Source organism: Mesocricetus auratus, unplaced genomic scaffold, assembly GCF_017639785.1.
Source record: "Mesocricetus auratus isolate SY011 unplaced genomic scaffold, BCM_Maur_2.0 Super-Scaffold_15014, whole genome shotgun sequence".
Lineage (NCBI taxonomy): Eukaryota > Metazoa > Chordata > Mammalia > Rodentia > Cricetidae > Mesocricetus > Mesocricetus auratus.
This window is the reverse complement of record NW_024429186.1, coordinates 60,253,512-60,268,348: the sequence shown is the minus strand read 5'-3', so window position 1 is coordinate 60,268,348 and position 14,837 is coordinate 60,253,512. Positions and strand designations below refer to the sequence as shown.

General features: G+C 43.0%; 1 protein-coding gene across 1 annotated transcript in view; it reads left to right on the top strand.

Moving 5' to 3' along the window:
• The first annotated feature begins 4,742 nt into the window (after positions 1 to 4,742).
• The window catches only part of Brms1l (BRMS1 like transcriptional repressor), a 31,295-nt gene continuing 21,200 nt past the window's right edge, over positions 4,743 to 14,837 (top strand). The window contains exons 1-2 of the mRNA XM_005080510.3: positions 4,743 to 5,021; positions 9,433 to 9,523. Of these exons, the coding sequence (XP_005080567.1) occupies positions 4,880 to 5,021; positions 9,433 to 9,523 (233 nt within the window). The 5' untranslated portion in view covers positions 4,743 to 4,879. The remainder of the gene's footprint in view (positions 5,022 to 9,432; positions 9,524 to 14,837) is intronic.

Genomic DNA, 14,837 nt, shown 5'->3' with positions numbered 1-14,837 from the left:
GCTTTTTCTATAGACATTGAGACAGGGTTTCTCTCTTGAACCCTGAGCTCACTGATCCAGGTGGTCTACATAGCCCTGGGCTCCCTGTCCCTGCTTCCTTAGCATTGGGATCACAGGTAGGCCACTGTGCCTGCCTGGTTTTTACCTGGATTCTGAATACCCGAACTCCAGTCCTCATGCTTTCACAGCAAGTACTCTCTCCACTGAGTTATCTTTCCAGACAGTGGCGAGAATTTTAGACTCTGAAAGGAATTTAAAGATAAGATTAACTTCTTCTTCTTCTTCTTCTTATTATTATTATTATTAGTTTTTCGAGACAGGGTTTCTCTGTATTGTTTTGGAGGCTGTCCTGGAACTCACTCTGTAGACCAAGCTGGTCTCGAACTCACAGAGATCCACCTGCCTCTGCCTCCCAAGTGCTGGGATTAAAGGCGTGTGCCACCACCGCCCGGCTAACTTCTTATTTTATAACTAACCGGAAATTCCGTGTTTTGCCAAGTTTATTCCTGGGCTATTAGAGAAACAGAGCTTGAATCCATGCCTCTTGCTCTCTAACTTCCTTCTGTTTGAGGCTGGCCTCAAACTTGTGGAAAATCTCTTGCGTCAGCCTCTGGAGTTGCCAGGATTAGAGGTGTAAGCCACCATACCTGGCTCTGCTTATCTTTGAGCAGCAGATGCAGGAAGCACCCACTTGAGGACCACTGTATGCTAAGAATATATGCAAGCTCTGATGCCACACTACTGAGCTCAGCCTGAGATCTGTTATTTATTGCCTCTATGACCTTGGTGAAGTAATCTAATTACACTGTGCCTCAGTTTACCCATCTGTAAAACTAACTCTCAGGTTTGTTGTAGAGACTAAACGAACTGACTTATTTAAAGTACATAACCATACAAGGCATTTGTAGTAACCAGAAATCTCAGCACTATTTAGCACACATTCTATTTTTGTTTGTTTGTTTGTTTGTTTGTTTTGAGACAGGGTTTCTCTGTGTAGCTTTGGAGCCTATCCTGGCACTTGCTCTGTAGACCAAACTGGCCTCAAACTCAGAGATCTGCCCGCTTTTGCCTCCCTAGTGCTGGCATTAAAGGCGTGTACCACCAACGCCTGGCCTTAGCACACATTCTTCTGGTTACTGATATAACAAAGATTAGCTGGAGCCCGTGACATCTGCCTGTGGCTGTTTTTATTTAAGCTGCATTTAAGAAGCAGAACTCAAGACCAGGGGGAGTGTTGCTTGCCAGTTATCCCAGCTATCAGGAGCTGACATAATGATACAAGTTCAAGGCCAACACACCATCTCAACAAATATGCTCATAACAAAACAAAAACTTCATTTGAGGAGGTGTTTCTATCTTGACATTCCATACAGAAATCTCAACTTCAGTTTCTCTCGAAAATTGGAAGGCCTGATATTGTTAGGCTAAAATTCTTGGATGCTAACAAGTGGATAGTTTGTAATGTAGTTGCTGCCCACACAGATAAACTGGCCTGTCTACTGCATGCCCTTGTATTTTCATACCTGGCTAAAACAACCCTTGTTCCCAAGGAACTCAATCCTATAGGTGACTCACACTGGCTGAATATAGGCTGGCAGGAAGGAAAAAAAGACAGCATTGCCAAGTACAGATCATAGCAGTAGCCTGGCGGGACACAAGAGCATCTGAAATGGTGGATGTGGTGGTGGTGATGTGAATTGTCAGCAAAGGGGCTTTGAAAAAGAGAAGGGAGGGGCTCGGAGAGAGAATTCAGTGTGCAAAGAAATGGAAGGGGGAATTAGCTTGGGCCGTTAGCAACCATAAAGAGGGTCTTTTTTTGTTTATTTTTTTTGAGACAGGGTTTTTCTGTATTTTCTTGGAGGCTGATCTGGAACTCGCTTTGTAGACCAGGCTGGCCTGGAACTCACAGAGATCCACCTGCCTCTGTCTCCTGAGTGCTGGGATTAAAGGCGTGCACCACCAATGCCTGGCCTGGCCATGGGTCTTTTTTAATTTTTTGGTAGATTTTTACCTAGAATAGATAGACTGGGATTGATTGACACAAAATAATAGAAGTCTCTAATTTGGATTTTACCATGCAGGAAATGGACAGTTCTTGAAATGTTTTCTGTCATTAAATTACAAATCTAACTTTCAATGTAGTTATGTCTGGATGTTGTTATCACATTTGGTCAAATGCCTTTAGACCTCATTCTTGAGAAAGAAATGCTGTGTGATGCATTGTGTTCTATTGTTCCGTGAAGATGTTTGAAACATTTATTTTAGATTTATTAATTTTATGTGTCTTAGTGTGTAGTTATTTTTTGGGTGGGCACTCTTTGGGGGCCTGCCACCCAGCTCCAAAATAAATACATGCAGACTTATTCTTACTTCTAAATGCTTGGCCTTAGCTTGGCTTGTTTCTAGCCAGCTTTTTAAAACTTAAATTATCCCATTTCTTTTAAACTATATTTTGCCTCTGGGCTTTTCACTTTCTTTATTCTATACATCTTTCTTTCCCTCTTACTCCATGCCTGGCTGGGTGGCTGGCTCCTGGTGTCCTTTTCTCCTCTTTTCCTCTCATTCTTCTCTAGCCTAGATTTCTTCTCCTATTTATTCTCTCCCAGCCCCACCTACCTATTGGCCATTCAGCTCTTTATTAGACCAATCAGGTGTTTTAGGCAGGAAAAGTAATACAGCTTTACAGAGTTAAACAAACACAATATAAAAGAATGCAACACATCTTTGCATCATTGAACAAATATTCCACATAAATGAATGTAACACATCTTAAACTAATATTCCACAACATCAGTGTTTTGCCTACATGTATGTCTAGGCTGAGCAAGGTATCTCTCCATATAGAATGGGCTCCACTAAGCCAGTTTAGGCATTAGAGTTAGATCTTGGACCCACTGCCAGTGGCCTCGTATTGTTCTGGTCACACCACTGTCACCTATATTAAGGGAGTCTAGTTTGGTCTTATGTAGGTTCCCCATTTGAAGACCTGAGTCAGTGATCTCTCACTAGCTGGGGTCAGCTGATTCTGTGGGTTTCCCCATCATGGTCTTGACTCCTTTGTTCATATTATTGTTCTCCCCTCACTTTGATTGTATTCCAGGAGCGTGGCCCAATGATTAGTTGTGGATTTCTGCATCTGCTTCCATCTGTTTCTGTAAGATGGTTCTAGCTGTTCTTACCCCTGAGTCATTTCTACAGCCCTTGAAAAGGTATTTTTAATAATAAGATTTATTTTTTATTACTTTTAACTTCATGTGTGAGTCTGTGTGGGTATGTGCATGTGAGGCTTGAACCAAACTCTGGTCCTCTGGGAGAGTAGAAGATGCCGAGCCACCCCTCTCCTGGGAAATATCTTTCAATAGTAAATTGCTCTTTTTTTTTAAGACAGGGTTTCTCTGTATTGTTTTGGAGGCTGTCCTGGAACTCGCTCTGTAGATCAGGCTGGCCTCGAACTCACAGAGATCCGCCTGTCTCTTATCTTTATGAGTGGTGAAATACTTTTTTTTTCCCTTCACTTTTTTTCTCCCTCAGGGTATTTGGTAGACAATGCTGGCTTCAAATTCAGTATGTAGCTGAGGATGATTCTGAACTTGTGGCCACCCTGCTCTATTTCCCAAGTGGAAATTACTGGCCTGTACCACCACTCTCAACTTAAAATATATTCTAAAGATTTGTCTGGAAATGATTACTTGTTTACAAAATGGATATAATTCTGACTTCCACCTCAGGGCTACTGAACTGAAAATTCAACTCATCTAAACCTGTGCAAGGAGCTTACCAAGACAACCTGAGGTAGAGGTAGAGGTCAGCTCTTATGAGTTACAATAATCACAGTACTTACTGAGTCCTACTTGTCTGTGTATCCTGTCTTTGAAAAGATAAGAAATCTCTTTAAGTCAAACATGTATTTTACATTGGAACCCGAAATTAAACCAACTGGTGGCATCTTCCATTAAAAAATATGCAAAAATGCTAGCTTGAAATACAAGTTAAACCCGGCGTTGGTGGCACATGCCTTTAATCCCAGCACTCGGAAGACAGAGGCAGAAGGATCTCTGTGAGTTCGAGGCCAGCCTGGTCTACCCAGTGAGTTCCAGGACAGCCTCCAAAATACAGAGAAACCCTGTTTGGAAAAACCAAAAAAAAAAAAAAAAAAAAAAAAAAAAAGAAATACAAGTTAACCTTCCCCTCTGTATTTTTGGTTGTAAAAATTTCAAGATTTCTTTGTGAAAATTAAAAAGTACACGTTTTTTTCTTATACATACATTTCAATTTAATAGTTTGTTTGCGGTAATAAATGTGCTACTACGGTAGAAGCAGCTCTCCTGGCTCAAAGAATACATAAGGAAAGACCCTTTCAGGCAAAGGACCTTTTCATATTTTGCGTAGCTAGGGAGATCAGATAACCACTTGGCGGGAAAAGGATAAATACTGACCAAATCGGCACAATCTGTTTCTGTTTAGTTTATAAACTGCGTTCCAGGATGTCAGCTTTCCTGCCTTGTGGGACTTGAAGTCCGAAGTTAGAAGCGATTCAGGCAGCTGGACCTTAGAAAGCCACAGCCCCCGAAGCTCTGAGGCCTAAGGACTACAACTCCCGACATACACCAGAAGGCCGCGCCGTAATCACGGGCAACCAATCGTATGTCTACGAGGTAAGCCCCGCCCCCCGGCTCCAGGATAGCTTTGGCCAATGGCAGAGCTCGGAGCGCACAGCCTGCGGGTTAGGTTGTGAGGCCCGGGCCGGGGGTGGGGAGGAGCCGAGGGTTTCGGTGTGAGCTCGGCGGCCGGGTGATTCGGGGCGTTCGGCGCGCCCTTCACTGAAGCGGCAGTGGCCGGGCTGGGAGCGGGGAGTGGGAAGCGACGGCGCGGCTGGAAAATGCCGGTCCATTCCCGAGGGGATAAGAAGGAGACGAATCATCATGATGAGATGGAGGTGGACTACGCGGAGAACGAGGGGAGCAGCTCCGAAGACGAGGACACCGAGAGCTCGTCGGTCTCCGAGGATGGGGACAGCTCAGGTGCGCGACCCAGCTGGGCAGGGATGCCGGGTGCCAGCGCCGGGCGCGCGACAGGCCGCGGTGCTCACGCCGGGCGGCGCGTCCTGCTGCGAGCGCGGGGCGGGGAGACGGGGAAGGGGCGGGGACTGGCTCGGCCTCTGGCCCCGGGCAGCTGCGGGGCACCGCCAGCTCGGGGGCCGGGTTGGCGGGGCGGGCGCTGACTTGTGGGGACCCGAGGCGACTGTGTTCACGGGTGGGGCCTAGGGTCGCCTGGCAGTGCCCTGGGGCTGCCGACGAGGGAGTGGAATGCCCCGCTGGCTGGTCTTGAGGACCGTGGAAAAGTCCCTTTCCCCAACCTCCTTAGTGTCAGCAACCCTTGTCAACGTGTGTCGGGGCTGAGGACAGCGTTGCCTAGGTCCTTGGCCGGCTTGGAACTCATTAACATTTGCTTGTGGGTCTTCCTGTCGCTAGTGCTGTCATCAGTGCTCCTGAGGAGACAAACTTGGGAACTCTCCACCTCGTAGTAGGTCACTAAAGTTTTCAAGACCAAGAAGGGACCAGCCCGAGGGATGATTTCGAATCTTCATGGGTTTTTAACCTGGAGGATGTGGGCATTGTTGACATTCCCAGAATCTCCTAGCGCTCATGATTTTGTAACTTAGGGCCGTTTCTGATTCCTTTGCTTATATTTTACGCTTTTTTTTTTCATGGGGGAGGTAGATTAACACTACAAATGCATTTCGTAAACCCTTAATAATGGCCATTCAAAAACGAATGGTATTTGTGATTTTCAGGATCTTTCTCTGACCATGTGATGGAGACTGAGCATGGCTTCTTTCTCTAACCTGGTTTTGGCCATGTTTACATGGAAGCATTGATAACAGGTTAATGACAGTGTGTTATCACTCCACCCTTTTTTTAGGTTTGCCTGTCAGAGTACACTCCGCCGTGGAAGAATGTCATGGCAATAAGTCAAAAAGTAAATATCTATGAGGGAGACTTTTTGCTTGCTACCGGGCATTACTCACCACGAGGTATAAATACATAGTTACATTATCTTGTGCCAGGTGAAGTCTCAGTGTTCTCCTTACTTACCAGAGCGATTGAACATACAGATTTACGGCAGTGTGACTGCAGGCGCAAGACCTGAGCAGACTCAACCCAGAAGAAATCCCAGTGTGACACGGGGTGACGTGTGCATGGGGGTCCGCCACTCGCTGAGGAGTCACTGGCATTTGATAGCTGCTGGGGGAGAGTCAGTTTTCTTTAGTAGCATGACCCCGGGTAGGTCAGCCACATGCCAGGGCAGGCTCCAACCCAAGGATATCTGGGCAAAACAAATGGAACTCCATGGCTTTGTGAAAAAGAAAACATGAAGGACTTGAAGTTGAGTGGGTAGGTAGATGGGTGGGTCTGGAGGAGGGGGGCAGGGCAAGTGAGTGTGTTCAACATACGTTGTACCATTCTCAAAACGTTAATAAAAATATCTAAAGGTACTGTTGTAAGTTACCACGTGATTACGTTGCCAAATAAATGATTGAATGAAAGTAATGGTGTAGGGATTCAGAGACAGAAGAAATGCTTCCAGAACTGAGTGGTCAGCACCTTTAGTGAGGAAAGTGGGACTGCCTTGTTTTGAAGTATTTGGGTTGGGACAGTTAAGGTGGAAAGTTCATATAGGAGAAGGAATGTAAGAAAAGGTGCAAAGGCCAGAGTTCAAGGCTTATTGGAGAAGGAGAAAACCAGTTTGGTTGGGAGAGCAACAAGCTTGAAAAGGCAAAGACTGCTGTAAGCTGTGAGAGATTTCAAAGAAGGTGAGAAACGGAACTGAGGAATCCAACTTTAGGAGTGAATACAGTGTTTTGAGCACATTGCTGTTGTGGATTCTGTCTGTGTATGTAAGAATGTCTGAACTGACTTGGAAATGTAACATTGGAACCCGCCTGGAATGAGAAGAATGATTCTGAAGTCATCTGCCTAGCTAGGGACATAGGTGAGACTTCAAAATTAGCCAATTATTTAACATGAAGTAGGGATTATAAATCACATTTATACTCTGAATACAGTTCTTGAATCTGAATTTTTTGTTGTTGGGATATAGAGAACAGGGTCATGCTGCGTAGCCCCAGAGCAAAGCATTTTTATATTCAAGTGTTTTTGTTTCTTTAAGGTTTTATTTTTAAGTGTGTGTGTGTGTGTGTGTGTGTGTAGGACCCAGGCATTTGAGTGACAGTGCCCATGGAGTCCAGAAGAGGACATTGGATCTCCTAGAGCTGGAGTTACAAGTCGTCGTGAGCCACCCAGTGTGGGTGTGGGTACTCAGTCTGGTCCTCTGCAAGAACAGTATGTGCTCAGATCCCCTGAGCCATCGTTCTGGCCCATGTTCTTCTTGGGTTTTAATGGGAGCCAAGTTTCCATTAAACGTATTATAATTCTTTCCTTCTAATATTTACATTGTCATGATTTTTAATATGTCCAAAAAATCTCATGCTAGAAAATAATAAAATTTACAAAGATCATAATAGTAATTTCTACTAAAAGTCAATTTTTAAAAAGTGCATGTAAATCATTTAAATGCATTTTGTAGTTTTGCTTCTCCTAAGGTCATTTTTATTCTGCCACACTTTGTGTATTACAGGTCCCATTTTTTTCCTGTTGAAACTTGGTACTGAGCAGATCCTGGGAACACAAAAACTTCTTACAGAATTTGGAAGATATGAAAATTTGAGGGACCAAGTGTTGTGTTTGTGATCATGTGTCCCTGTCATGTCCTGCTCCCTGTCAAGCCCTGGGCCTTGAACAGTTTGTGCCTGTGCTCTACATGGAGTTAGAGCTTAAGAGGCAGAAATATTTCAGTTTGCTTTAGAAAATTATCATCATATACTTCCTTGATATATGAAAATAACTATACATGCTGTGACTCCTCATAGTTTGACCCTTTATTTGATGAGGAGCAAGATGCAGATCAATTGTGCCTCAGTTATTTTGATGTGTTGCATGTGTGTGTTGTAAAATGGAAGCCGTGAAAATGAGACAGACCTGGTAATTAATGGTCGTTGTTTTTACAAGTTGGCTTAGTTTTTTCCTCATTTGCTCTTTCTCATTGATGGACAGTAATCTGGAGAGAGGGAACCAGGAGAGGGTGAGTGGTAGTCCAGGATTCCTTAAACTAAATGTAATGGAATTAGTTTCATTTTTGTTGCTGTTGAGACAAAGTTTCACTATGTAGCCTTGCCTGGCCTGGAACTCCCTATGTAGACTTGGCCTTGAGCTCAGCTCTGCCTGCCTCTGCCTCTCAAGTGCTGGAATTAAAGTCATGTGCTATCATGTTGCCTAGCAATAAGTGATGGGGTAATCAGCCATGTGGCTTCTCAGCCTCCTTCTCCTCCTCCTCCTTCTTTTTAAATTTTTAAAAAAAAATTATTTTCTGTGCATTGGTGTTTGCCTGCATGTAGGTCTGTGTGAGGGTGTCAGATCTTGGAGTTACAGGCAGTTGTGAGCTGCCATGAGGGTGCTGGGAATTGAACTCAGGTCTTCTGGAAGAGCAGTCAGTGTTCTCAACCGCTGAGCCATCTCTCCAGCCCCTCTATCTTCTTTTTTTACTTTAAAGATTAATATTTTTTTAAATCGTGTATGTGTATGGCACGTTTGGAGGCCAGAAGAGGGTGTCTGATCCCCTGGACCTGGTGTTACAGGCAGTTGTGAGCCATGTCATGGATATTGGGAACTGAATTTGGGGCCCAGCAAGAGCAGTATCACTTAATTTCTGAGACAGCTTTCCAGCTCTGGTGTTTCTTTTTTTCTTCTGCCCAGGCTGGCTTTGAACCCTCATCCTTTCCCGCCTCAAATTCTCTAGTGCTGGGATTACAGTCATGCACTACCACAGCTGACATGTTGCAGTTGTGAAGAAGGAGTTCCAGATGTGTTTTTAAAATAATAGTGACATTTTTATGAGCATAGTCATTTTTGGTGCTAAGTTCTCAAGAATTAGTGTAAAACTAATTTACATAGCTTTTAAAGTCTGTGAAAATGGGTAAACACGAGACTCTAGAGACTGCTGAAGCTTTAACTAGTCTGTCACTAAATTAATTCTATAGTGGTAATTATTTTGGATAGAAATTGTTTATTTTCCTTTAAGGTTTAATATAGACCTTACATGCCCAATTTCATAGTACCACTTTTTTTTTCTATTTGAACTAACTTTAGATATATTTGAAAAAGTTTTGTCTTTTTTGTTTTTGTATTTTGAGACACAGTTTCACGTATCCCAGGCTGGCCTCCAAATTGCTGTGTGGCATCTAGTTGTGACTAGCCTCATACCCCTAACCCTCGTGCCTGTACCTCCCTAGTGCTGGGATCCAAGCCTGTGTGCGCCTCCAGGCCTGCCTTGAGTTTTATCTTTGTTGTTTCCATGTTTGTTTTTTATTAACAGAGATGGATGATGAAGACTGTGAAAGGAGAAGGATGGAGTGTTTAGATGAAATGTCCAATCTGGAGAAACAGTTTACGGATCTCAAAGACCAGTAAGTACCAACTTGAGAAGGCCATTGCCACTGACTCTCAGTGGTGTCATTTTATTAACACAAGAGGAATTTTGTGGTCTCTGCTGTGTTCCCTTTTGTGTTTTATGGGGACAGACTGGTCTGATCTGAAGGAGGCTTCGATTATTGTTTACTCACTGGAGACCTCATTAAACAGGGTTTTGAGGCAAGTAAGTGTTTGGGGGTGGGCTGGAGTAGATGACTGACATGTGGATGTTGGTGATTCAAGTGTTCGCATTGGAGCTAATCTGCATTATTCATTTCTTTGATAAGTAATTTGCTGAAGATTTTTTCCTCTGCTGCTGGAGATGAAACCCTGTACATGATAAGCAAGTGCTCTGCCACTGAGCTATAGTCCCAGATCCCTCTTTTTACTTTTTCTTTTGAGACAGGGTCTGCCTAAGTTACCCAGGTTGGCCTTGAACTCACCTTATAGTTCAGGCAGGCCTTGAACTTGTGATCCTTCTAACCCAGCCTCTAGTATAGCTGGGTTTACAGCTGTGTGCCACTAGGCAGAGACACCATTTTTAAAATTTGAGAATAAAATAATTGTCCTCTAGTTTTCTATTTGGTAATTGATTTCATATCTTAACATTGAATAGTATCTATATCATGTATTTCACATGTGTTACTTAATTTACTTGTAATAACTCTGTAAGGTTGGAAGGTAGTCTTCCATTTTAATAGTGAAGAAACTGATGCTCAAAGAGGCTTATTTGTTCCCATACTTTATCAAAAAGTGTAAAGGCCTTTTGCTGTGCATATCACTAATGGCTCTTTTCTTTGGAAATTGCTGTAGAGTGGAAGAGCATAGGCTCCAAATCAGGTTTGAATGCATTTAAAACAATTGTCTTCTGTGTGTGTGTGTGTGTGTGTGTGTGTGTGTGTGTGTGTGTTTTGCTTGCATGTATGTCTGTAAATTACATGTATATGGAGGCCAGAAGAGGGCATGGGATCCCCAGTGACTGGGATTACAGATGATTGCGAGCTGATATTTGAGTGCTGGGAATTAAACTCCCATCTCTGGAACAGCAGCCAGTGCTCTTAACTGCTGAGCCATCTTGCCAGCTCCTAAATTAGACTTTCTTAACAGATAAAAGGTGATAGGGTGCTGGGGGTGAGTTCAGGGGTGGAGAATTTGCAGAGTGGAGGAGGGTAGGAAGCCCTGTTGGATGCCCAGCAACAGAAGTAAATAAGTAAATGTGTCCATCCACACATACAAACAATGCTGTCAGTGACCTCACAATCCAATGTGAAGATTAAGGAGTGTCTTTGTCAGTGTTCTGTTGCTGTGAAGAGACTGTGACCACATTGATTCTAATGAAAGAAAACATTTAATTGAAGCTGACTTACAGTTTCAGAGGTTTAGTCCATTATCATCAGGGTGAGAGCATGTTGTACCAAGCCGACGTGGTGCTGGAGAAGTAACTGAGTTCTACATCTAGATCCACAGGCAACAGGAAGAGAGTGTGACACTTGGCCTGGCATGGCCTTTTGAAGCCTCAAAGCCCAGCCCAGCAACAAGGCCACACCTTCTAATCCTTTTCAAGTAGTGCCACTCCTGTCAGTCATGACTAAGCATTCAAATATATGAGCCTATGGGGGCCATTCTTACATTCTTATTCAGACCACCACAAGGACCTATATAGAAAATTCTTTGAGATTTGTTGGCATGTGGTAGGTGCCTAAGAGATACTAACTTTTCTCCTTTTGTTTTTTGGTCCTGGAGATTAGGGGCCTTGCATGTGCTAGGTAAGCACACTCTTACTGAGCTATACCAGCAGCTCTCTTTGATTTTGAGAGAAGAATCTTGCGGACTTGTTGATGCTAGCTAGCTTCCACTCCTCCTGAACCAAGGCGATATTGCATTTGTGCCCAGCACGTTCATTCACCCCTCCACTCCCTTGTTAATGCCAGAGCTGCTGCCACAAAAACGGATTTCTTAAGAGCTCTTTTTTTTCTTGTGTGCTGGCTGTTTTTTGTGTCAACTTGACACAATGTAGAGCTTTCTGTGAAGAAGGCATGTTTTTAAAAAGATTTATTTATTTGATTTTATATGTATGACTGTTTTACCTGCATGTATATCTATATACCACACGCGTGTCTGGAGCCATGGAAGCCAAAGGAGGGCATTGGATCTCCCAGGAACTGAACTTACAGGTAGTTGTAAGCTACCGTGTGGCTGTTGGTAATTGGACCCAGGTCCTCTGGAAAAACAAGTGCTCTAAACCACTGAGCTATCTCTCCATTCTGGAAGAAAGAATATTAATCAAGAAAATGCCCCATAGGGTTGGGCTGTGGGAAATCTGTAAAGCATTTTCTTGATTGATGAATCATGTGGGAGGCCCATTCCATTGTGGGTAGATGGTGCCATGCCTGCTTGGTGGTCCTATTATGTATAGAAAGCAGGCTGATAAGGCCTTGGGGAGTAAGCCAGTTAGCAACACTCTTCCATGATCTCTGCATTGGATCCTGCCTCAAGACTGATGTCTTGAGTTCCTGCTCTGACTTCCCTGGATGATGAACTATAAGCTGTAAGATGAAATAAACCCTTTCCTCCCCAAGTTGCTTTTGGTCATGGTGTTTCCCATAGCAAGAGAAACCCTAACTAAGATATTTGGCAACTGGATCTTGCTATCTTGCCTTGCCTGGCCTCAAAGTTGATATTCTACTGCCTCCATCTCCTGAGTATTGGGATTCCAAGTATTCACCATCCTGCTTGGTGAAGACCCCCAAGCGTGTGTGTGTGTGTGTGTGTGTGTGTGTATGTGTGTGTGTGTGTGTGTGTATGTGCATGCACGCGCGTGCGCATGCGCAAAGGGCATAGAATAGATTTAGTAAAATTACCAGGCTAGAATGAGACAATGTGTTTACTGTATTAATCTTGCTTATGCTATTTCTTCTCTTAACTTTCTTTGGTATTAGAGATGAATATATGAGTATATTTCCTGCTAGTTTAACATATTAAAAAATACAAAGTGTATTGGTTTTGAAACACATGGTATAATTTTTTTTTCTGAGACAGGGTTTCTTTGTGTAGCCATGGTTGTCCTGGTATTCAATTTGTAGACCAGGCTGACCTTGAACTCACAGATCCACCTGCTTCTGCCTCTGAGTTCCAGGACTAAAGGTGTGTGCCATCACTACCTCATGGTATAATATTTTATTGTACAGGTTTACATTATTGTATCATGTTGGGTGTCATGCTTGTAATGTCAACCCTTGAGAGGTAGAGGTAGGTGGATTGGTCATTCCAGGTAAACCTAGGTCTCATAGCAAGACCCTTTAAAAAAAGAAAAGATTTTCATTGCTAATTTTAAATTAAAATTAGTTTGAATCCATTTGGGCAACAGAGAGTTTATCTAGTATCATTCTTGCAAATATGTGTGTATGTGTGGGTTTTGAAGAATTATTTTTAGTTATGTGTATGTGAGCGGGGGTAGGGGGTGGTGGTGTAGGGCATGGATATGCACACACGAGCATGCAGGTGCTCATGGAAGTCAGAAGCTGATTCCCTGCAGGGGGTTGTGAACCACCTCACATGCGTGCTGAGAAACAAACTCAGGCCTTCTGAGAGATCAGTACTTACTCTTAACTACTGAAATGCTTCAACAGCCCCAAATTTGGGGTTTTGCATTTTAGTAGAAATATCCCATAAATGAAGAATTCTCATGCAGTTCATTAAGATTTGCTTGTTAATCTCGTGAAGTGTATTCTAGCGTTACTCAACAAAGGAAGATTGCTTTAAGTTCTCATATGTGGGAGAGTAAGTAGTCACCAGATCCAGTCTTGCTCACCTTGAGCCATGTTGCTCAATGGTTCACTATGACCACGAACTAGTTCCTCTGCCAACCTTCTGCCATCTCTGGATGTATTAAGAGTAGATCCATGACCATCACACAGGAATGTTCTTTCTTGAGGAATTGATTTGTAGAACTGTGTATCAGAGAAAAAGACTTTTTTTGCATCGAATTTAAAATCTTTACTTTTTCATCTCCAGGTTGCTTGCTTAGTTTTAGCCTGTCACACAGTGTATCTCTGTAGGGTGCCTTAGAGTTTTAGAAGGGGTAGAGAAGGATACAATTGTGCTGCTCCTCTTATTCTAGCACCCTAGGGTGCTGGAGGGCTTTGCATGAAGCAGCCAGCCCAGCCACTGCAATTTCTGTAGTATGGAGATGACAACTTCTACTACCTTTAAAAGACAGAGGGGTTCCTACCAGATTCTCAGTCACAGGGGCCTGGAGAGATGGCTCAGAGGTTAAGAGCACTGGTTGCTCTTCCAGAGGTTCTGAGCTCAATTCCCAGCAACCACATGATGGTTCACAACCATTCATAATGAGATCTGGTGCCCTCTTCTGGCCTTCAGAAGAGAACCCTGTATACATAATAAATAAATAAAATCTTAAAAAAAAAAAAAAAGCCGGGCATTGATGGTGCACCTCTTTAGTCCCAGCACTTGGGAGGCAGAGGCAGGTGGATCTCTGAGTTCAAGACTAGCCTGGTCTACAGAGTGAGTTCCAGGACATCCTCCAAAGCCACAGAGAAACTCTGTCTCAAAAAACCAAAAAATAAAAGTACTTAGGTTTATTCATTTTTTGTATATGTTTTGCCTGCATGTATGCCTGGTGCCCTCAGAGGTCAGAAGACGACATCAGACCACCTGAACCTAGAGTTAGGGATGGTTGTGAGCTATTACCTGGGTGCTAGGACTTGAACCATCTCTGTAGCCCCTTCATTCATTTTAATATTTGACAACTGATTGAGCATTTACTCTGTAAGAGTATAGTTACTGTTGAAGGGCATGTGTTTGTGAATTTCAAGACTAGCTTGGTCTACAGAGTGAGTGCCAGGACAGCCTCCAAAGCAATAAAGAGAAACCCTGTCTTGAAAAACAAACAAATAAAAAAATGCCAGAAACAACAAACAAAAATTAAACAGGTACTGTTGAGAACAGTTTGTGATACTGTGGAAACAGCCAGGGATTTACTTACTTTGACAGTAATATTGTCTGTACCTGAACTATTAAAAGTGATTTCCTTCTTTTAAGCTTAGTGTTTAAAATAACCTTTTCTTTTAGAATTGATTTATTGTTGTCCAATTAAAACAAAAATTGGGAGTTGCAAAATAGTCATTTCAGGTTTTTTTTTCCACTTTTATTTTTTGAGATGGTTCTCTCATCACCTCCTCCTGCAGTAACTTTAGACAGCAGACAAGGCCACTGAGCCTGAATTTTAATTGCATTTTTTGTTGTGACGAAAGAGTGACTTGATTACAAAAAAACCCTTGCACTGGTATC